General features: G+C 40.3%; 1 protein-coding gene across 3 annotated transcripts in view; it reads right to left on the bottom strand.

Annotated features, from left to right (window-relative positions):
- ankrd11 (ankyrin repeat domain 11) overlaps nt 1-22,880 on the bottom strand; it is a 113,218-nt gene that overhangs the window by 11,274 nt on the left and 79,064 nt on the right. For all 3 annotated transcript variants that reach the window (XM_034881776.1, XM_034881756.1, XM_034881767.1), the window contains exons 3-8: nt 17,266-17,411; nt 13,090-13,222; nt 2,577-2,750; nt 1,142-1,342; nt 513-655; nt 92-239 (exon numbers count right to left, since the gene is read on the bottom strand). In XM_034881776.1, the coding sequence (XP_034737667.1) occupies nt 92-239; nt 513-655; nt 1,142-1,342; nt 2,577-2,750; nt 13,090-13,222; nt 17,266-17,352 (886 nt within the window). In that variant the 5' untranslated portion in view covers nt 17,353-17,411. The remainder of the gene's footprint in view (nt 1-91; nt 240-512; nt 656-1,141; nt 1,343-2,576; nt 2,751-13,089; nt 13,223-17,265; nt 17,412-22,880) is intronic.

Genomic DNA, 22,880 nt, shown 5'->3' with positions numbered 1-22,880 from the left:
CAATTTAATCTGCAGACCCATCTACAATATTAATTTGCATAACTTATAACCGTCATGTAATTAGGTGACTCAAAGATTTAATACTATGTACCTGATGAACTTTCTTCACTTGAGGTGTAAGTGCCTTTCCCCAGCAACAGATTCAGCATAGTTGGAGAGTTGGCCACCTTCAACGCTGTTTCACCTCTCCTGTTGCTTTGACGTGGGTCCCCTCCATACCGTAAAAGTAGCTTAACCACCTGAAACAAAAAATAAAAATAAAAATTCATAAATATAAATTGCAATTTAAGAGGTGATATTATCAAGTTCTTCTGTGGTTCAGACTGTAGAAGTTTAAAGATAATTTACCACTAGCTCTATAAGTGAACTTGACAGATAGTTGGGATAATGATCTCAAGAGAAAGAGAAACTCACTCTATAACCCACATTTAGAGTCTTACATATACTTACTTATAATTAGATCTATTATTTTGCCTTTTGAATTTAGAAATGTAATTTAATTATTTTTTAACCTTGAAATGTCCATTGTTGGATGCATCGTGTAGAGGGGTGTCATCATCCAGACCCTTGGTGTTGACCTCTGCTCCGGCTGCCAGCAGCTGCTTGGCCACATCATAATATCCCCTGTTGCACGCCTCATGCAATGCAGTCCAGCCTGAACATGATAAGAATTACTATATGTGAGATTGGTAGAGCGGCAGCTTTTGGATATAAAAAAGTCATTTAAACGATTTTCAAGATTGAATGTCTACGCTAGTGTTTATGCATTCTAAAGGGCTCCTAATGTACTGTGGAGAGGCGTATACAATGCGTGTAGTATGTGCAATTACTGTGTTTTTTGTCATATATATGTTTATTTGGTTTACAGCTGTCTATTTTCTTATTATTGTATTGTATTGAATATTATGATTATTTCATCCTGTCTTGATTTTTTGTATAAGTGGTGGTGATGAGTGGGGAGGGTTCAAGGGGTAGGGAATGTGTTCATGGTGTGAGTTGTATGTTTTTTATTTTGTTTATTAGAAATCAAGATAAAAACTGTTAATCATAAAAATAATTACTGTGTGAGATGTATGGAACATTCAAATGAATATATAGTGCTTTGTGCACAAATTATGAGACTATACAAGGAGCCTCTTACCTGCAAAGTCTTTTACATTCACATCAGCTCCCTCGCAGATGAGCTCCTTGATGCGGCGTACCTCTCCACGTATTGCTGCTCTATGCAGCCGAGTCTCTCCTCTCTCATTCCGTTTATTCACTTTGTCTTTGGTTTTAGATGCAGAGTTTGGCGTTCCCTTCTGACCTATACTGGACTGTGACTGATGCTTTGGTGTTGTGTCTGTGGATAGGAGATGGACACACAATTGTAACACTTGTACAGTTTCTAGTGGCACTTTTTGAATTTGCTTTTATTGTCTTTTTTATTTTGTCTTCTACTACTATAAATACTGGTTTGTTTGAACTGCTTAGAGCCAGAAGGGGGCAATCTTACTCTAACAATGAGCAGCAGAGTACTTGGTACTTCACTTGAGCTCATTTCATCAAATTTACAAGATTAAACCCAAGCCTTAATCACATTTACATTATTGAGTTTGCACAGCTATTGCTCCAAATGATATTTGAAACACACTTACTTAACCTATGCCCATGCCTTCAGGCATGCAACAAAGGAACACACAACAAAACACACGAATAAGAGTGGCTAGCCATTGGTCCTCACCAACATAATTGTCTCTCAAATGTCAACAGTAAAAGAAAAAGCACAATATTGCAATAATAATACTATTTTATATCAAATACACTGACAGGAAAATGATTTTGACGACCAATAATGACTTGACAGACTATAAGGAGGAAGTAAATATTAACAATCATCTAACAGCAGAGAGGATATCTGATAACAAATAAAACACTAAATGCTTGCAGGCCTTTTGCCTTTGGAAGTCTGTTGTGATTTGACTAAGGTGGTGGGATTGTATTAGTTCCAGATTAATGCAATACCACAGGAGAGTTAGTTTCACTGATGGTCCCATGCTGTATTTTAGAGCAATAATTACACTACTGTAGATCCATGTGAGACTGTTATGTCTGCTAAAACTGAACAACAGCTTTCTTTTTTTTGGGGGGCATTTTTTAGGCCTTTAATGGACAGGACAGCTGAAGATGTGAAAGGGGAGAGAGAGGGGGAGTGACATGCAGCAAAGGGCCGCAGGCTGCCCACTGAGCTGCCCACTGAGCTGCCCACTGAGCTATCTGGGTGCCCGAACAATAGCTTTCTGACTGAGAATTTATGTGGACTAGCTTGTATGACTAGATAGAAGTACCTGGTCTCGTCCAGAGGCAGAGTATGACCAAGATGTGGCAAAAAAAAAAAAAGTTGACGAGCTCAACCTCCAAAGATTTAGCCCAATGCCTCCGCCCTCCACACTCCCCCCCAGCCTCTCCCTTTAAGACCACCTTCATTCCTCTCTCCCAAACACACACAAACATTGTCTACACACAATACTCCCTCCCATCCGTCTTCCCTTGTCTGCCACCCATCCACAGACGTGGCCTTCATGATAAGCACGCACCTGGACTGTTGACGGACTCCTCGGCTGTCATTTGCATGAGCAAGGCCACCTGCTGCCGCTCAGAGAGGGGGTACCCGGCCCGGATCCCTGGCATCCCCATTCCAAATGGCAAGCCCGCCTTCCGGGTGTTGGTGGGCTCCTTTTTAATGCGCTTCCGCTCTGGACCTGGTTTCTCTGTAACAAAAGTGAGAGGAGAAAATAAATATTAAATTTAATACGCTGCATAGACACACATGTCCATGTATGCATGCACTTGATAACACATTCACGCACACACAACAAATCGAAAGTACTGAACGTTTTTAAGGTTAAGTCATGTGCCATTAGAGTACTACCAATACAAGAGATTCAGTATTATTTTTTCTTTAGTCACATGTATTATCCATCTTGTTGTTGTTATGATTAATAAAAAGGTACAAGATATATTTTTTTTCACATCATTACATATTGTATCCACTGAAACAAAACAAAGTAATTTATTTCTTAAATTTGTTGGCTAAAGTAAGACCTTAACCCATTTTTCCTATATCTTACATCTCTCACCATTACAACTATTTTCAAAAGCAAATTTATTATATTTAAACAGTAGGACTACTTTTAAATGTAAATTATTTTTTGATAAATCCTAGTCAATAAATGATCAACAGTGATAATGAAACCACTTCACAAGAGTTACAAGGAGTCCTTACTGGCATCTGACTGATTATTTTGTTAGACCAAAAGAAAAGAAGTATTCAATAATTTAACATATAGTGTTCTCATAACAACTCACACATTGCCCGTGCAAATGATGAATTCCCATGTCTATCGTCTAAATGAAACTGTAAATAAAAAACTAATTATAATATCTGCAGACATACCAGATGTATAAGTAGCCCAGCATGTGAGAGGTTTGGTAGTAGCAGGGGGTGACTTTTTTATTTATTACCCAGATTCCCCAGAGGAAGGGAGGGGCCAACCACCAGTGTGTTTATGTCTGTCTGTCTCTGAGCCAATCAGTCCAGATCGAGAAGACAGCAAAGAGGGTGGGACTTGGCAGACCAGCGGTTATTACGAAATAGTTGGTTTACATTTCAATTCAACACGGCCTTGCCAAGGTCACCACATGCCTGCCTGCCTGCCTGCGTGCCTGCCAGCTTTACTGGAGACACGGCGCTACTGGACAAAAGCAGCTGCTCCCCAAAGACACACCCAGCAATTATTTTCAGTGGCAACATACCATCTGATGACCCTTACAGAGGATAAAGCTACACATGACTGTAACACTTCATCACCTAGTGGGAACAACTCCCACAGCTGAAAGCAAGAAACAGCTAGCAACAATGCAGATTGCTACAACAAAGAAGGAAATGGGAACAGCAAATGTCAAATGTGCATGCATAGAGACACTCGTAGATGGGTGGATGTGTCTGAGCCTGATTGCTTTGGGACTTTTCTCATTCTGAGACTGGCTGCATTCCTCAAGGCCACAAACACACAAGTAAACAAGACAAGAAGGAAGCATGGCGGCTCACACTTCCGCGGCTAAAGGCTTTCCAGCAAAAGATTTTTCCAGTCACAAGCACAGAGCTGATGAACTTTCATGAACATCTGTGAACACTTACAGTTAATGTGCCCCCACCCCTCTTTGATACACTCTCACGTTCTTCAAAGCATTTGCCATTTAGACACATTCCTTCAGCTAGGACTTTAACAGCAGGCACCACAGAAGCAGTCCGAACAGGTTTTTTTTTAGCAGCAGAACAGAGAAAGTGCTACGCTAGCTTTTCCAGGCTATGTTTACAAGATTTAGAACCAGGAGGGCATTTATTACCTCGATGCATCCATGTAGAGGACTGCTACTAACAATACACAAAGTCTCTAATACAAGATTCATCATCATTGGCAGTAACTGGCCTGCTCATCTCTGACATGGGGCACTTGGAGCAGGTATAATCACAGTTTCAAACTGTTAAGCTATACTAGCTTTTGACAGAATGCTCTAGAAAACGGGACACAGCTACAAGCAACATTTGTTCCACATGTTTACAGGAAGTGATATTATTTTTGCTTTCATAAAGTTTGTGTTTAGTTAATCAATCTGAGAATTCAATTAAGGACAATTACTAAATGGTAAATACAACTTTATTTAACATGACTGATAGTGTCCAATCTATGCTCACTATCAGTCATCCTTACGTGATTTAAAAAACATAAATGTCACATGAGGACTACTGGGTTATACAAATGAACAAACATTTACACAACATACTGTTCCTACTCCCATAGTGTGAATTTCTGTTGAAAGTCTATTTAGCCATCGCTTTTTGGGCTGTTTTGTGTTTCAGTAAAATCATATTAGTCAGCTTTCAGACGGGGTTGAGACCTTACTCTGCTTAATGCTTGAATCTTGACTAACAAGATAAGAGAAAATGAGAAAAAAAAGAAGAAAGGAAGCTAGTTAGGGATAGTCACCCCATGAATAGACTGTCTACCTGGGACAGGGGAGGGAGACAACATCAAACATAAATGGCTGGTAAAAATAGACGTAGGTTTTGATTGGACAGGCGTACAATACTACCATTTCAGCTCACGACAAAACAAAGAGACTGTCTGGTTCAGTAAGCCAACACAACCTCATGACAAGAAGAACCACTCTAACCAGTCTGACCAGGTATGTTTGATTGTAGCACTTTCGAGTAAAACCAGGGCTCCAGACTGCATTTGAGATAGAGTATTTTATTACAACTACTCGCACATGTGCAACCTGCAAAGTTGATGACTTTTTTATTTATTTTTGTAGTTCTTGTTGAAAAGGAGGAAGATAGAGAAGGAAAAGGAGGAGAGAGCGTGTCTGCCAGAGTTGGCCAATGTGGGAGAGGGGGGAAGGGTCCGTGAGTGATTAGTTAACTGAGTGGGTAATGTCATCTAAACTTGTGTTTCTGTGCGTTCACGGGCATCAGAAAGACATTTTTTTTAGCGAAAACATCATTCATGTTCATCCACTTCCTGTGGGAATCAGAGGTGGAAAACTTGGGCTAGATTTTGCTAACAGTTTCCCAGTTGGTGTTGACAACTTACGTTTGATGTAGACGACTTTGGTTCACTGAAACTATTTCAATGAGAATAAACTGTTTATTGTGGACAAACGCCTCTGCCAAGAAACTTACACACACATTTTCTGTTACATGTTTCAAATTATTCATAAACAGGCATATGTACAAAAAAAAACTCATCTGTGCCCTGTTTCCGTTCGTTGTCCTGCAGATAACACAAACAAGCACCTGTCAATGTGCGGTTGGTACGCCTCCATGTTTTCACACACCTGATGCTCTAGGCTACGCGCAACAGTTGGTGGCAGTCATACAACAAGTTGTTATGCCAACCGGCAATATAACAGAAGAAGAACACGCATCATTTGAACGCTAGCATTCGTGTCACTACCCAATGTCTGTCGAGTGAAGTTGTGAGTTGCGCATGCATCACTTTGCAACATGTAGCCTACAAGATGCTAACGAGAGACTTCTGTAATGTCAATACAGTAAAAATGGCCCTACTTAACCAAAGTCGTTCACTGCTGGCTACAAGTTAGCAATCAAACACAACAAAGGCTGTCACTTTAATGGCGTTTTGAGCAAACGTTAGCAATCAAACGATCACAGATAGCTAAAAATTTCCATATACTGTTATTGTTTGTAATGAGAAAAGATTATAATTTCATGGATTTCACAAATTTCATTTTGACACGTTATGCCGCAAACCTTTTAAATCTGAGCATGCAGAACTCACATCTGCACTCAACTCACGTTGGGTAGTGTCAGTCGGAAAAACAACATAATTACGGGGCATTCCCTGATATTCCCAGGTGGCATGAACACACCATGCCGTAGCGTCAAATTCATCGACAGCACATGATGTTGCACAACGCTGTTGTTACCATGTTTCAGTGAAAATCCTGACATTGCAGTCCATAATACATTTACGAGTGGTGATCCACAACCAAAGATCATCCATTTTGTTTGCCAAAGAGCGTACATTGGCAAGGAAAAGGCTGATTAGTGATAGCCGATCAGGAGTTAGCCTTAGCCTAATGTTAGCCCTCCTCTACATCCTACGTCTGTTTAGGTGTCCACCCTGCTTCCGTGCTCTTCCGGTCGGCGGAGCTGTGTTGACACATTCAGTTTTTAATTTGCATATTTACATCAATGCTAATGTCACCTCCAACATTTACCACACGCTGAGCTACCGCTCACTCAATTGGGAGAGAAAGGTCGAGAGGTTTTTCTTTGAAAAAATAATCTATATAGGCTGCTAAATATATAGCCATTTACTAAAACAAATATTGCTTGTGTGAGTGTTGTCAGCTCCTCTCTCTCCGGCTACATCATCAATCAATCTTTCCCACACTGGGTTATAGATAGTTAGATACTCCCCTTTACATGGAAGGGAAATCACCTTAGATATGGTTGTTAATTCAGTGTTAACAAAAAAGAGACAGAGAGGAGGGAGGGAGAGGCTGTATGAGGCAGAGGCAATAATGCAGTACAGTGACAATAATATTACTTTGTTTACATTTCTGTATGTGGATTTGTTAAGCACCATTTAACTGTAATATCTGATTAGGTAAAACACCACATTGTAGTAGGGCAGGGCAATATTTCTATACTATATTGATATTGTGACATGAGACTAGTTATCTAGTTAGATTTTGAAAATCTTAATATTGTGATTGACATAAGTGGTTTACTGGTTTTAAAGGCTGCATTACAGGAAAGTGATGCACTTTTCTGAACTTACCAGACTGTTCTAGCTGTTCTATTATTTGCCTTTTCCCCACATAGACAGAATGTCCACATTTCTGATGATTATTTATGTAAAATCTAAGTGTGAAGATATTTTGTTAAAGCACCAATTGTCAACCCTAGAATATCGCCGCAATATCAATATCAGGGTGTTTTGTATTTGGTATTTGGTTAAGGATATTGTGATATGTGATTTTCTTTCCATAGTCGAGCCCTATTTTGTATTTTCAGTATTTATCCCTAAAGCATTTGTCAGTAAAACAGTTAAAATGGGGAAAATGTAAAAAATTGTGTTGCAGGTCGATTTAAGGTGTGCGCCCCTTCATTTTTTGATTAGGGAGTATAGTGCTTTTAGTAAAAAAGTTATTCTGGAACCCTGGAACAATGTTCTGTTTAGGGACTAATAAAAACTGCATAAACAGGAAGTTAAGGGAGAAGAGGCAGGAAGTGGGCAACAGGATGTTTTGTCAATGCTTGGTATTAAGCAAGAGAGAAAAAAATACAGCATGAACATAGCGGAGTGAAAGATGCCTCGTCTGTACCCGGTGTCTATGATTGTTGCATATTGTTTTCATCAGGTATGCAGCGAGTGTGAGGCTTCTCCTCGTCTATTGGTTTTATTCAGAGCCTGTGTGCGTCTGGGAGACAGAAAGTCAAATCTATGAGTGTTTTAACCTGCCAGAAATAAATAATATGGAGGCTAAAGAGCTGTGCAAACCACTGCCTATTTTTGCAATCCACTCTTCAAGGTTCAGCTCGTGCCTTCCTTCAATGTTCACATCTCTGACCATCATTACTATACCACACAACTGACCCAGTGGCAAAGGCAATGCTGCAATTACAATTAATATCCTAGAAGGCTGCAAATGTTGTTCACGAGCACATTATGGTAAGGTACAAATCCAAAGACAGAAAAAGAGCAACTGACTTAGAATACGACAACAACAAGCCAGCTAAATGTGTTTGGAACATGAGTTTTGGCCCCATTGCACATTTTAACTGCACATTTTCACACCCAAGAGTGGAAAGTATGAGGCAGGCCTGCTCAGAAATGGTAAAGTGATGTACGGCAGTAATGTTGACAGGACAGCTTTTGGTCACCTCATCTTTGATTGCTCATCTTGAATGCCAGTATGCATGATCACACAATACTGCTGTTGCCATACAACAGTTTTATGTCATAGAATAACTAACATTTTGACCATATATGGGCAGCAATGCGGAAATTCCACTTTACACCTTTGGATAACAGGTGTCTGACATAGACACATACAAATATTAGTGCTGCAACAAATTATTTTTGATATTGCTTAATGGATTGTCATGGACATTAGAAAGAGTCCAGAAATATCCTTGTCTGATTACTTATCCAACCGACAGTCCAATACTCCAAATAATACACATTTTTGTGATCTTAAAACAGAGAAATGCAACACATCCTTACAATTAAAGAACTGGGAACTTGTAGATTTAATTTAGTACCAATTGATCAATAGATTAATCAATAATTTTTGCACTTTAACAACAACAAAACTATTTGTTTGGCTTTGTTCAGACACAGTTAAGTGATCCTAGACAGCACAAGGCTGTGTTTGTCTCACTCCTTATAACAGGATATATATTTTTATATATATTTGACAAGTACACAACCTTTTTTTGACTCCTTAGCGTGGACACAGTCTTAATCTGAAAAGACTGTTCTACCATCTATCTCTGAATGACTTCTTCTGCGGATAGTGGTGGTGAGGAGGAAAAGGGGAGAGGAGAGCAGGAGGACGACCTCAGGAAGGAGGAATGCTGCTGCACTCTTCAGGAGGAGGTCAAGGGAAGCTTGGCAATTCTGCAAAAGTACGGATGAGCATTAAAATTTTGGGAGCTTTGATTAACTTAAACTTGAATGATCTGCAGTGAGCTGGGCATGGCCACAGAGAGAGAGAGAGAGAGAGAGATATTCTCGGGCCTCTTCTAGCTCATTTCTAGGCCCTTGTAATGTTTGTAAACACCAGCAGGCCACTTGCATGTGCATGATAATTAGGGGATGAGTTGATAGCAATGTATACAAACAACAGCGCTGGAACAAACACGCCGACACATCGTCGACAGTATAATAACATCCAAAACACACGATTCACTCTCAGTGGTTTCTGGGACGTGAGAAATACTTTGAATACGCAGCTCTGGCCATAGTTGAGTAGGCGGTCGTTAATCTGGCCCAGGTATCATAACGGTTACTGCTATCAGACTGTGATCTAGACCACCTCCGAATGCGGCTTTAGTGATCGGATCTCAATGCATCCTTAGTTTGTTTTCATCTGTACTAGGGGCTGGACCGTTAATCCAAAATGTATCGACGTTGAAATTCTGAAGCTGTAATCTACAATCTATCAAGTCATGTGACTTCGCCCTGACCAGTCACCTGCATGGGAAGCATAATGGAGGATAACTCTTGTTGCAACTTGTGCCTAAAAAAAGTGCATTGTCCATTGTCTGGAAACATTTTTGCTTCAGAAAAGAGGATTTAGAACAACGTGATTAATTATCATTAATTTGTCAGTATTGAGGTACAATGTGGAAATAATCTCACTCGGATCTGATTTTACTAGCGGGTGGAAATGGGGTAAATGATGAAACTGGTGAGCTAGGACTTAAGAACTACACTGTATAAAATCAGCTTGCGTTGTTTTAAAACAATGCATGCTAGCACTTTCAGAGAAAATCTATGAGTCCATATCTTTCTATTTTCTTTTCGGTTCTATCTTTCTGTTATTGTGAAGCAATCTGCAACACTAAATATTAGCATTAAAACACAAAAACTGCCAATTTCATAAAACATTATACATGAACCATTCCAAAAGACAAATGTATTTTGATTTTTTCCCTTTATGTTATCTTTTAATTAATGTCCTTAGTAGCAACAAAAACAATAGATAAAATAAATAAATGTTTTCTAAGAGTTTAGCTAAGGATAAGGCTACAGAATATTTTGGTATAAGATACCCTACCCCACGGTCATAATTCATCTCCATTAACTCAAGCCACAAGAGAATGAAGACTTAGTAGTGGGGAAGGGTAGAATGGGGGCTGTGAAGTCAGATGTGTGAAAGTTTGCAAATGGCCTACACACCTGAAACTTGAAAGGCCAAGCAACAAAGTCATGCTATGAATCACAGAAATGCCGAAACAACTCGATATACAGTCAAGAAAAGTATGTAGACACACAAGTCCTGCTTAACAACACACACAGGCTAAACAATCTAGCTAGCCACTGCTAAGTGAAAACAATTTTGCCAATGTGAGGCAATACATCCTTGAAGTACTAAGATGACAGACAGAAACTGGTAGCAGCAGTTGTGTGAACGGTGAGAATAGTCTAATGGCAAAAGTAAACTTCCAGGCTTCTAGAGTTTGTAAACACAAAAAACTATTAGGAGACAATTCTGCTTATAGTATGCTTCAGATAGGTAACGAGAGTCAGGGTCTAAAGGCCACATAGCCCAACCCAATAAAGAATAAAGGCATTACCATATGAATACAAAGTCCAGCTATTGTTCATCAGGTGAGAGTTCTCTCTCCCCCCCCCCCCCCTCTCTTACTGATGGGGGTGGGGTAGCCTTAGGTAGCAAACAGGTAAATAATATGAAACCAACTACTGAGAATGAAGCACATAACAAGCTAATATTATTCCTCAAGAAACAGTATATCAAATATAAATGTAAGCATACAAAAGACAATGACACACACACACACACACACACACACGCACTACAGAGATTCAAGAGTGCCAATCAAAGAAACAATAAGAAACAAGCTTTTCTTAATCAACATTCCACTTATTTCCATAATTCCCTTGAGCCATGTGTCTACAAAATACGTGTCCAATCTTAGTAAACTTGGCCCAAAACCATAATAGCAAGTGTTGCAACATGTATGCTTTTAGCTCTCCACTCCTTTTTCCGAGTGTAATCACAGAACATAAACCAATGTATTGACTCAGCCAGTGGTGACGATAAAGCTGTTACCAAAGCCTCTGAGTTGGACTATTATCAACAAACTCAATCCTGAACCCTTAAAGCCCAAAGTCAAACAAGCAGGAGCAGTAGTCCTTCTCTCCCTAATTAAAGAAAACACAAAATGGGGAGCCTTACCATAAGCCGGACCTGGTCAGGCCTGTATGTTACATAGATTCTCAGTTAACTGCATCCTGATTTTGTGTGGCCTTCCTCTCCTTTCAGACTTCAGGATCACATCCCTGTGTTCTGCCAGACCCACAGCTGACTTGAAGCTAGAGCTGGGATCCCATTACCTTCACAAAGCCCAACCCCCATCTTTACAGAGCATGCCTCACTACTTCCTGCAAGACTGACAGGATGTGATGTAATAACTCCCATTCCCTTTTACTTCAAAACATAAGTAAATGCATATCCCAAAGTTCATCATCCATGAAATCCTCCGCTTCAAACTCACCCAGCTCACTGTCCCAGCTCCAACCTTTTAGTAGGTCACACATTTCCTGAGACACAGGAGGCAGCAGGTGAGGCCTGGGGAAATCTCATCCAGCACCTGGACAATCAGGGCTGGCGCCCCCCAGGAATGTGTGCTCTTCCCACTGCTTTTCTCCCTCTATATCAACGACTGCACTTTAGGAGACCCGTTTGTTAAATACTTAAAATTTGCAGATGACACAACAGTCATTGGCCTCATCCGGGAAGGTGATGAGTCTGCATACAAATGGGAGGTTGGACAGCTGGCCCTCTGGTGCAGTCAAAACAACCCGGAGCACCCCCATTACCATATTCAACAACTCTGTCTGCTGTGGAATCCTTTAGGTTTTTAGGATCCACAATCTCTCAGGACCTTAAGTGGACGTCCAACATTGACACCATCAGGGAACAGCAGAAGATGTACTTCCAGCGCCAGCTCAGGAAGTTCAACCTGCCTCAGGAGCTGCTGTTCCAGTTCTACAATGCAGTCATCCAGTCTGCTCTCTGCACGTCCATCGCTGTTTAGATAAGCCACCCAACAGGACAGAAACAGACTGCAACCGTCAGGGCTGCAGAGAAAATCATCGGCGCCAACCTGCCCTTCATCCTGGACTTATACACATCCAGAGTCAGGAAACGGGCAGGAAGCATCACTACAGACCAATCACATCCTGGACACAACCTGTTTCAGCTTCTCCCCTCTGGTAGCTGCTACAGAATACTGTTTCGCCAAGACACAAGAACAGTTTCTTCCCACAGGATGTCATTATGATGAACACCAGTCCGTAGTGTCAGGATCAATCACTGTGCAATAACCCTGTAACACCAAGCATCCACCTTTCAAGTACATTACATACTTAATAGTGTTAAACACATACATGTACATATTTGTAAAATCATACAACGTAAATCCTGTCACATCCCCCTACTTCAGATATATAAGCAACCTTTTTTTATTAATAATTCCAGCAATATTCCAGCATCATTCACACTTTTGCATTGGCCTTTGTTTACGTGTAATTGTATGTAGTATATGTATGCATAAGCATATGTGTACATGTATATATAAACTTTTTTTTATATACACACTTACATATGTAAAGAGCTGTCAAATGGTTATGCTTTGTTGTCCTTGTTTTTAGCCGTTTGTCTACATTTGTGTATGTACTTTGAGAGCAACAAAAAGCCAGAGTCATATATCCTGTTCACACTTACTTGGCCATTAAAACTGATTCTCATTCTAATTCTTACCTGAGTCGGAATCTTTCTGGTCTCCATTAGCTCCAGCAGTAAAAGGCAGCTTCCTTTTAGGGGCCTTTTCTTTCATCTCCTTGACCCCATCACTGCGATCCAATTTGGGAGTCTTGTTTGACAACACTTTATCCTTTGGAAGAGACAAATCAGAACATGGAGAACACTTTAAGTGACATTGTTTAGAGGCAACACAGCTTTAATTAGAATAAAGAAATAGCATGGTAATTTAAACATCATATACAAGTTAAAAAGAAGCAGGCTAATTCAGTCAGTCGAGAATGAGCTAGCTGTGGATCTTGCAACCTTCTCCGGTAGTTGGTGCCGTTCTCTGACCAGACTCTTTTAGCGATCATGGGCGTTGCGGATTAAAACATTTCCATGGGGTTTCCTCCTAGATAACAGCACAGACAGCCGGGCGCAGGATGAGAAGGCTACCTTAAACTGATGCCGACAAGGCTCTGTGGACCACAGTTGATGGAAACAATTACAGGCCCAAGTCTATCTGCTAGCAACAGATGAAAATAGCAGTGTGCTTCTTAAACTTGTTTCTTTGTTGTATTGGAATTTGATTGGGATTGCTTATCCTGACTAACCGCTTCACAAAAGTTACAGCTTACAGAAAACTCTGGAGATTTTTATAATGAATTCTTATAGGGTTACAGTAAAGTGTTTTATTATAAGTATCAAATGAATCAATGTTTTTTTTATCAACTGATCAATTTATTTTTGTTCATAAAGCTCAAAGTGATTTCTTCAAATGTCTTATTTTGTCTCCCCAACAAACTTTTACTACACACATTTGTGGGTGAGTTAGGAGAGGCAAGTGAAAGTAAAACCAGAAAGTTTGTAAAGCCAGAAGTTTCCGTTAATGGAGTACAACAGCAGCAGAGCCACAAAGTTGAAAACACCCCAGACACATTTAGAGACATAGAAAACACTGTCAGACACTACACATTACGGAAAACAGTCAAAAGAAAGGACATATTTCTAAAATTTCACACAAACATTTGAATTTCTTTACTTATTTTAATGTGAATCCTAATCCCACGTGTGCCGTGTGAAAGCTGTATTAATAAGGAATAAAGTAAGAAATAGTTGCAGAGCATACTCTTGGCAGATACTCAATAGTACAAGACTGGGACTGTATCTGGGGCCCCCCCCAAAAAAGCTTATAAATAAATAGTATTCCATACTTTGTATTCATTATGGCTGCATAAAAGCATGTATGGTACAAATTGAGTCAGTTTATTTTACAACAGTACCTCCAGTCACAAAGTTGTACATATAAAGGGCTTAATGACCACAGCAGACAGTTGCTCTGTATTCTTTTTCCTCCACCACAGCAATTAGACCTAGTTTATGCAATCTTTTTAAACAGCAAAATTGGTGTTGTCCAAAGCCCAAATTTAAACAAATTTAAGATCTGCAATCTGCACACTGTACGTTGAAAGGACATACCTTTTTATTATACTTTTAACTCTTATCTACCCATCTCTCTATAATAGTTCATTACCAACACAAATTTATTTTCATTTTTTATACTACAATTACAAAGCTACTGTTATATAAAATTAATGTTGTGCCCTTTATCACTACAGTATTTGTTATGTGCAGTTCTGGTCTGTCCCATGCAGAATAAATGCATCCTCTTTATATTCAGTAGTCGATCCTGGAATGTTTCAGGTAATGACATGTGCTTGTCAAGTAATGTTGACACCATCTGTGACAAAATCCACAGAAAGAAAATAAAGGATTATGCACTCAGTAAAAAGGGAATTTACACCAGCGACTTGAGTTACTCTGTTGTGAATCCCTGATGTATTTATCAAATTGCTCAGACCAAAAAGATGTTTTGGTTTACAGTGTTTTTAATCAGTACGCATCATGTACAAAGGGGTTTAGGTTTGCAGATGAAGGAACAGGTTAGATGTAATGTACACACACTCATTTTATTTCACTTAATTTCTCTGTCCTTCCTTCTGTCCCAAACTCATTTCTCTGTATCCTCAGGGCAGGTTTTCCCATTCTGTGTAGACTCTTTGAACTCCTCCCCCTGCCCTGCCCCAGTCATAAGACTATGATGTCATGGTACAGTACAGACAAACAGTGTCAGCTACAGTTAGCTGATCTCCCTCTCTCCCTCTCTCTCTCTCCCTCTTTCTCCCTCTCTCTCTCTCTCTCCTTTTTCCATCTGTCTCCAGTTAGCAAACACACAATTCATGTAAAAGCATGATGCACATCCGGGCATGAGCAAATGCGAATGAGCATCTAAGTGGGGAAACCAACATGCATGAGAGGGATTTCTTTAAGGGAAGAAAAAACACAAGAGCAAATGCAGAGCTAAATTGCGTTGGTAGAAAATGAATGGTCAAATTACCAAAGCTTATCTCAAGAGTTTTATTTAGCTGAATTAAATTTAACAGGGTGGCTACAGGTATAAACAGGTTAAATTTAAGAGTTTTTAATACCACTTCTGAATGAAATTTAAGACCAAACTTAAAATGGAGATACAAAGTGGAAATATCATAGAAATATATTCAGTGATGAGCTCTTTTTTGATATATGGCGCCAATCCAAATTTAGCCACGTATCTGGTCTTGTCTTTTTCACAGGTAAATGACTGTACAAGCCCCAAATCTGGAAACATTGCTTGGAACGCTTCTTCAGTCATTTGACCTGTATGAATTGTGGTTTGCCACGGTCCTCAGCACCCATATCACCTCAGCTCGGAGTGTTGGCGTAGAGCCACAAATTGCTCGTAGGTCAGCTGGCATTGTTGGCTGTGGATTTACCATCGTAACATCCAGCATTGTAGCGTTGACATCGTTACTAGCGGTGGAAATGCCGGAGCAGAAAATAGCAACGGTCTCTGTGTTTTTTGCTCTATACATGTGACTTCACCGCTCTGAACCCCATTCCGACACATAACGCACTTCGCTTCATACACATTTCCAGGGACCATCTTTAACCAAGAATACCAGTTGTTTTTAAGCCATTTATAATTAAACTTGCATTTCTCCATGTTTTAAGGTAGTTATCCACCATTGCTGTATTATCTGTATGCAGCGAAATTAAGAATCTCACTGACTACAGCCAAGCCAAGACCCGCCCACAAAGCAGCTTGATTGGTTGGAGTTAGGCATTTGGCATCAAGTGGTTGAAGTTAGGATAGGCGATTGGTCAGCGGGTAGGACATGTACAAATGGGGTTATGTTACTGCAACAACGCAGTGCAATGCCTACCCGAAACAAAATTTAACCTAGCTGGCAGAACAGATTGCTTGCATTTTGCCATGACGTGACACAAACATATATAAGACCTATCCAAACTGAATTGAAGACAATTTAATACATTTTTAGGAAAAGTGACTTTTTAAGGACCCATGGCCACCCTGTTTAAAGACAGCTTTGGAAACTAGAGACTTTCCTCAGATCTGCCTTTGAATGACACCCTGTTTGAAGGCTACTGGCAATGCCTGCTCTTTTCGTCTCACTCTGTTTTCCACCCACCCCTGAGCGCTTCATTCCCTCCCTCCCTCCCTCCCTCCCTCCCTCCCTCCCTCCCTCCCTCCCTCCCTCCCTCCCTCCATGCCAGAGTCTGATGCAATCCATTGCAGAGGGCTGTAAATCCATGCCCGCATAAGCTGCACCTCTCCTCTTTTTGCTTTGTGTTGCTGCTCTTGGTAGGTAAACAGTTGGCACACACATGACATCATCAAGCTGCGCCTAACACTTTATTCCACTGCAATCAACAAGACTGTACCTATGTCAAATTCAGGGGACACTACCTTCAAAGCCTGCATTTCAAGAGTGAATAAAGTATATCTTAACAAGCCAACAAGGCTGTTCAATCCCCAAGGTCCCTCTGGGAAATTCTGCCTTATTTTGTCTAAATTTCAAGGACACAAATACTACATTCTTTGCGGCCATCAGTTTCCAACAATCTATTACCTTGTTACTTAGAGCTGGACTTTATGGTTCTGATAACTGAAAAATAAAAGCACTTTTCTTATTTATTTTCTCTAACGTTCCCTTATGGTCTGTGAGGCCTTCCAAGGTTTTGTAAGGTTTCTGTAAAGTTTCAAGGTCTAACAGCAGTTGAAGCTGGGATGATATGCTGTAAATAAACATTTGGTTATTGGGCACAGTGTGTTTGTAGGTTGTTTAGTTTTACCTTCTTCCCACCCTGCTTTTCCACCATGTCAGTGTTGAGTGGGAAGTGGTCCAGCTGGGGGGTTTTAGAACCCCCACCTTTGGGCATCGTTCAGCTCTCCCCACGCCAAGCTTCATTCACGCTGCCATTGCATCGTCATCGACCGTCTGGAACAAAGAGAAAGAGAAAAAAAAAAAGAGATGGTGGGGGAGGTTAGCAACTGTCCACTACATTTCTTTAAAAACACATTTACACACTGCCAGACGATGCTGCCATTAGCGGCACATCAAACACTATTTTCAACCATTACACCCCTGATCTGGAGCAAGAGCAGTTGAGGGGGAGGACAGAAGGCTGGGTTGCAGTGGGGCAGGCAAAACATCTGTTTTCCAGAAAGAACCCAAAGAACAAGCACAGTCAGCCCAAATACCTTAAAACATGCCTGATAATATCTGCAAGAGAAACTATAATCCCTCAAAAAAACAGTGGCACACTATTCATACCAATCATACTACAACTAAAGCAGTCATATGGTGAAATTAAGAAATGACAACCGGACAGTCTATTTAAGATATTGCATATAACCTCAATGTTGTGGGAATACTGAGAGAGCTAGGAACAGCTGAGGAATGTCTTTAGGAACGTGACTGGCACGTCTCAACAAAAACCCAAACAGCTAGTTACCGCCATAGTTACCCCCCCTCATAATTTGGGGTCTAACCTATCCTACTTCATGGCATCCCTCCCAGTGAGGAAGATGAAGTGGACGATAGCCTTCTAGAACAACAACTACAAATCTACCAGGTATGAGTGACTGGTTTTGTAGTTCTGTACAGTTTAATGTGCTCTGCGTTCTCATTGTCTATTCTGTCCTCCATGCAAGTAGACAACAACAATCCTCTGCCTTCCTTCGTTAAGAAGAGAGGACTTCTCCTTCACATGGGCTATGAATTAATCATACATTCCATCCCTCAATTCTCTCCTCCATAATGCACTCTTTCTTCCAGTGTATCCAAGTATGATCATCTTTGTGACTGACGGAGTGACTGAACAGATGACACCCTAGCTGCATCATTCTTTCTCTACTTTGAGACACTGGCTGTCCTATCTTTCCTGGCGCCACTTCCATCTCCCTTCCCCTCCCCCATTATCCTTCCCTTCAATGTGCAGTTAACCTATTCAAGGACTGCTATTTATATCCCTCCAGTCAAGTCAGTCAAGTCAAGACATCCAACAAGACATCCAGCCAGCAAGACATCCAGCCAGCTCAAGAAGCACAGAGCTACAGAGGATGGACTGCTCCCTGTTTTACTGGTGTATGGGACGAGAGACATGAGTAAACACAGCAAACCACAGCCCCTTCCTCCCTCTTTGCTACTGCATTCACTCTAACCTCTCCTAAACTCCCACCTCTCCCACACCAAACAAAGTGACAGGAAGGTTGACTACTCTCAGAAATATACAAACCTTGTAGCGAAAAATGCTAGTTAACATCAGTAATTAAACATAAATAGCTAATGTAAGTCAAAACTGCCTGCAAGCTTATCCTGTCCAGTAATTCATCTGCTATGTGACAGTAAATTGCGTGGTTATGACCCAATCGCAAGCCTATTTTTTTTTGTAAACGTCTGCTAAGGGGTAAAAGAGCCTTTTATCCATTGTTGTGTTTCTTTAAAAATAACAACAGACTAATAGAGTCTTTAAACACTTCAGATGTAAAGATATTCCTGTCAAAGTGACGTCAAAATGAATGGCGGTCAATGGAAAGCTAACTGCAGGTGATGGCTTGTTAGGATCAAAATGGCGCCATAGTAACTTCTAATTCTGAAGAGAGGTTTACCCGCTTGACTATGATGGGCAGTTATAGCTACAGAGCATTTCACTGACACATGAAATACAGAAAAATGATATTTACAAGCTAGCAGTCACCAAAAGGCACACACACACACACACACACACACACACACAACAAGAAGAAACCCTGTACAAAACCAAAGGCCCAATCTCATTTGTAATTCCATGTTAGTAATAACATAACATCTGCTAACAGTGTGAGTGTATTTCACTCACTGAAGTGTTGTTGCCACTAAACAGTTTATAAATTGTATTTGTGTCTGCATGACAAATTCGTTCATGAAAATATTAGTATTAACTACAAGCTATGATATGTAGACATCAAATCCATTATTGAACTTAAATCAACTCTAATTAAATTGAAAGGAGTAGTCTGGTTTAAACGTATTGAATATAGGTCTGAACCTGAATATTTGACTATTCCATGATTCAATCTGAAAGGCCTGATTCAACTGACAATCTAACAGTTGAATAGTCGCAGCAGCAGAAAATGTGGTTATGAAACAGAGGAGCATTCCATTCGGGTTATAGGGGGGTGACGTCTGATTTTACATTTCTCCCAATAATTGTATATGTGTACGTGAGCATGTATGTTTTTGTTTCTGTTGTTTTTCTACATGAAGCTTAAACAAAGGAAAAAAAAATCTTCAACGATCAGCCAACTATAGACAAGACTTGACCAATCAGATTCAGCTGTAAATTCTGATGTAAATTCTTAGTCAGGGATATCCCTAACTAACTAATGTCTTCCCCTGTTCATTTCTCTCCTCACCCTCCTGTAGCATCCTCTCTCTCCTCTGAGCCACTCCCTCTGCGGTCAGATAGAGGCCAACACTTCAGCATATTGCAGCATACTGTGTGTACAATGACAGATGCACTGACACACACCACAAGCACAATAACATCAGCATGTTATAGTAACAGCATAATTAATTTAGGGAGCATACTATTAAGGCCCCACCTCAAGACTGACAACGTGTAGTGATTTTAAAAACCTACATGCTAAAATCTAAATCACCTCTTGGCTGTTTCTAACAACTGCTCAACTGGTGAACTCTAATGCTAAATGAACACAGGTCATTTGATTAACAACAAATACTATTTCTGCAGTAGAAACGATCTGGGTACATATGTCATGTGTCCAGCCAGCTCTGTGGCTATTAGCTAAGCTAACCAGCACCAGTGGCCTCCAGTGTGATTCAATTGTTGTGTTTCCATTCATCTATTTTTATGTGCATTTTAAAGTATTGCATTAGAACAGCTGGATGGAAACATCATTCAATAAAAATTCTACATGTGTGCTAAAACATTCATTATAGTCTTTTAAGGAGGCTTTTGCCTTTGTTGAAAATGAGTTGATTCGCTAAGGGGATATGGAAACAACTTTGCAGAATAAACTGGTAGCAAACATTTAATTCACAGGACTAGGGCCGCACAATTAATTGAATTGTAATCACGATCATGATTTTGGCTTCCCACGATCAAATTTGCGTGATCGAGGGATATTTTAAATGCATCATTCCGTTCATAGAATGCTCAATTATTTATTTTTTTGAAAAACCAATCTACATCTTTGTAAACCACTGTCTGATCATGTGCCAGTCAGAGTTGTTCCCTGCACCCTGTAGCTTAGTTTCTAGATGTAGACAGTCACAGAAGACAGTAACGTGAGGAAAATTCCACAACAGATAACAGTCGGTCATACGACGGTCACAAGGTTTACCAGTTTACACAACATTTTGTAAAGTCTGTGATGTTTTTCAGGCGAAAGTTATTGAATGCAACAAACTTCAGTCTGTTGATTAATAGCATGGGAGACGAAGCATGCTGGACCATCATAGTTCATAAAAATGCAGATGATACAGACGTTTCATACACACAACGTGTGTAACTCCGCTGACCTGCCATTCGACCCGTGCCGGACCCATTCATAACGAGTCAACCGTCACTCTGTGAGTAGCATACGCACCCAGTCATTTTAATCCCAAGCTGTTTTAATGAAAGAGCTTGTGAAAAGTGGCTTTGACCTTAAACTGAACATTTAGCAGGATTTGTAAAAAAAATGCAGAGGTATATAGTGTGTATTCCCATTCAACCAAAATATACAGAGATAGGACTTTTAGTCCTGGACTAGTGGAAGATCTCTAGCACACTAGGGATGTGAAAGCAGTTATAAATAACCTATAGGCTATTTATAACTGATTTATGTGACAATACAATGGTTATGGTTAAAATCAACAAATAATTGGGATAATTAATTGTGATCTCAATATTGATCAAAATAATCCCGGATATCAATTTGGCCATAATCGAGCAGCCCTACACCGGACTGATCGGCTCTTTGCACTGTCGGCGTCCCCCCAGATATTAGGGTAATGTGTAGAGGTGTGAGAAGATCTTGCGATATTAAAAGGTGATGATTTTTCTCATTGAGGTAATGAGGTCAAGTTGTCTCGCAATATCAGTACAAATGCAGAATTATGCTTCGGAGGACCAATTCAAGTTAAATCAATCTGCAAAATTTCAGTTACTGAGAGCGCATAAGACCTTCTCTGACCCATCTGTATGTTTCACAAAGAGCGGAGCTCGGCTCCGACACACGTGCAGGGCTGCGGTCACAGATGGAGCAAGACTCACAGCAATGCCGGTAAAGTGGTTGCAACTGTGGTTATACTTTTCAAAACTTCACACAGATATCATATAAAGATGATGTAATGGCGGGATCACGGTGCAGTTAATGTTACACTTTCAAGACAGACAGGAGCAAAAGCGTTCTCTATGCCCTGGTGACAGACTGGCAGGCTGGAGGTTGTAGGACAAGGCAAGGCAGCTATATTAGCATAGCACATTTCAGCAACAAGGCAATGCAAAGTGCTTTACATAAAACATTTAAGAGCAATTAAAAACGTGAAAATAAAAACTGGCTAAAATAGAATAGAATAAGATAAAAGTTACAGTTTGTGTGCTGTGTAAAATGTTCTACATTTTTCTATTACAAAGGGAAAGTACCAAAAAAGGCACTGATTTTCAGGTACCAGTATCGGTGAAAATGTTAATGGTTCCCAACCCTACCCGCCACTTTTAAATTGTTTGTGAAGCAGTATTTTGTATTCCCAGTGAAAACGCCACAGTTATTAGGTCTGAAGAGGTTAGTTGTTGTGGCAAAAGCTTTCACAGTGCTTGTTTTTGGAGCGCTCATCGGCCAATAACGCATGCACGCAGGCACGCATGCAGGCACGCATGCACGCACTAGAGGTGAAAGCGCACATGTTGATCTCTGTCTGTCTTTGCTTATGTTAGTGTTTTGTGTAGTGGGGTATGTGAATCAGATTCAAATCACAGCACGTTCCCTGCCAGTCAGTCAACTGACCTCAGCGTTGGTTTACAAATATGGCTCACACACAGGCTAAGGAAAATTTATAGGAGTCAAAGTTTCCTCATATCAGAGATGTTTATGAGGCACAAAATGCAGGTTAAGTTGATACTTCTCTTAGGCAAGATTTTACTTGCTTTAAAAGAAATCACCTGTGGTGCATCCACACAGTCAAAATGAATTAGGTGCCTGCAACTAAACTGAGCTATTCATACACCACCGTCTTCTATGTAAGTGTGAGTTTTAGATATATGTTCTAGAAGGTTTATATTGACAGTGTCTAAAAATGATTTTTGGAAAAATAATGCAAGTGCACCTTTTTCTCAACTTAACAACTACACTCACCGGCCACTTTATTAGGTACCCCATGCTAGTAACGGGTTGGACCCCCTTTTGCCTTCAGAACTGC

This window comes from Etheostoma cragini, chromosome 1 (genome assembly GCF_013103735.1).
Source record: "Etheostoma cragini isolate CJK2018 chromosome 1, CSU_Ecrag_1.0, whole genome shotgun sequence".
NCBI lineage: Eukaryota > Metazoa > Chordata > Actinopteri > Perciformes > Percidae > Etheostoma > Etheostoma cragini.
This window is presented reverse-complemented; position numbering and strand designations above follow the sequence as displayed.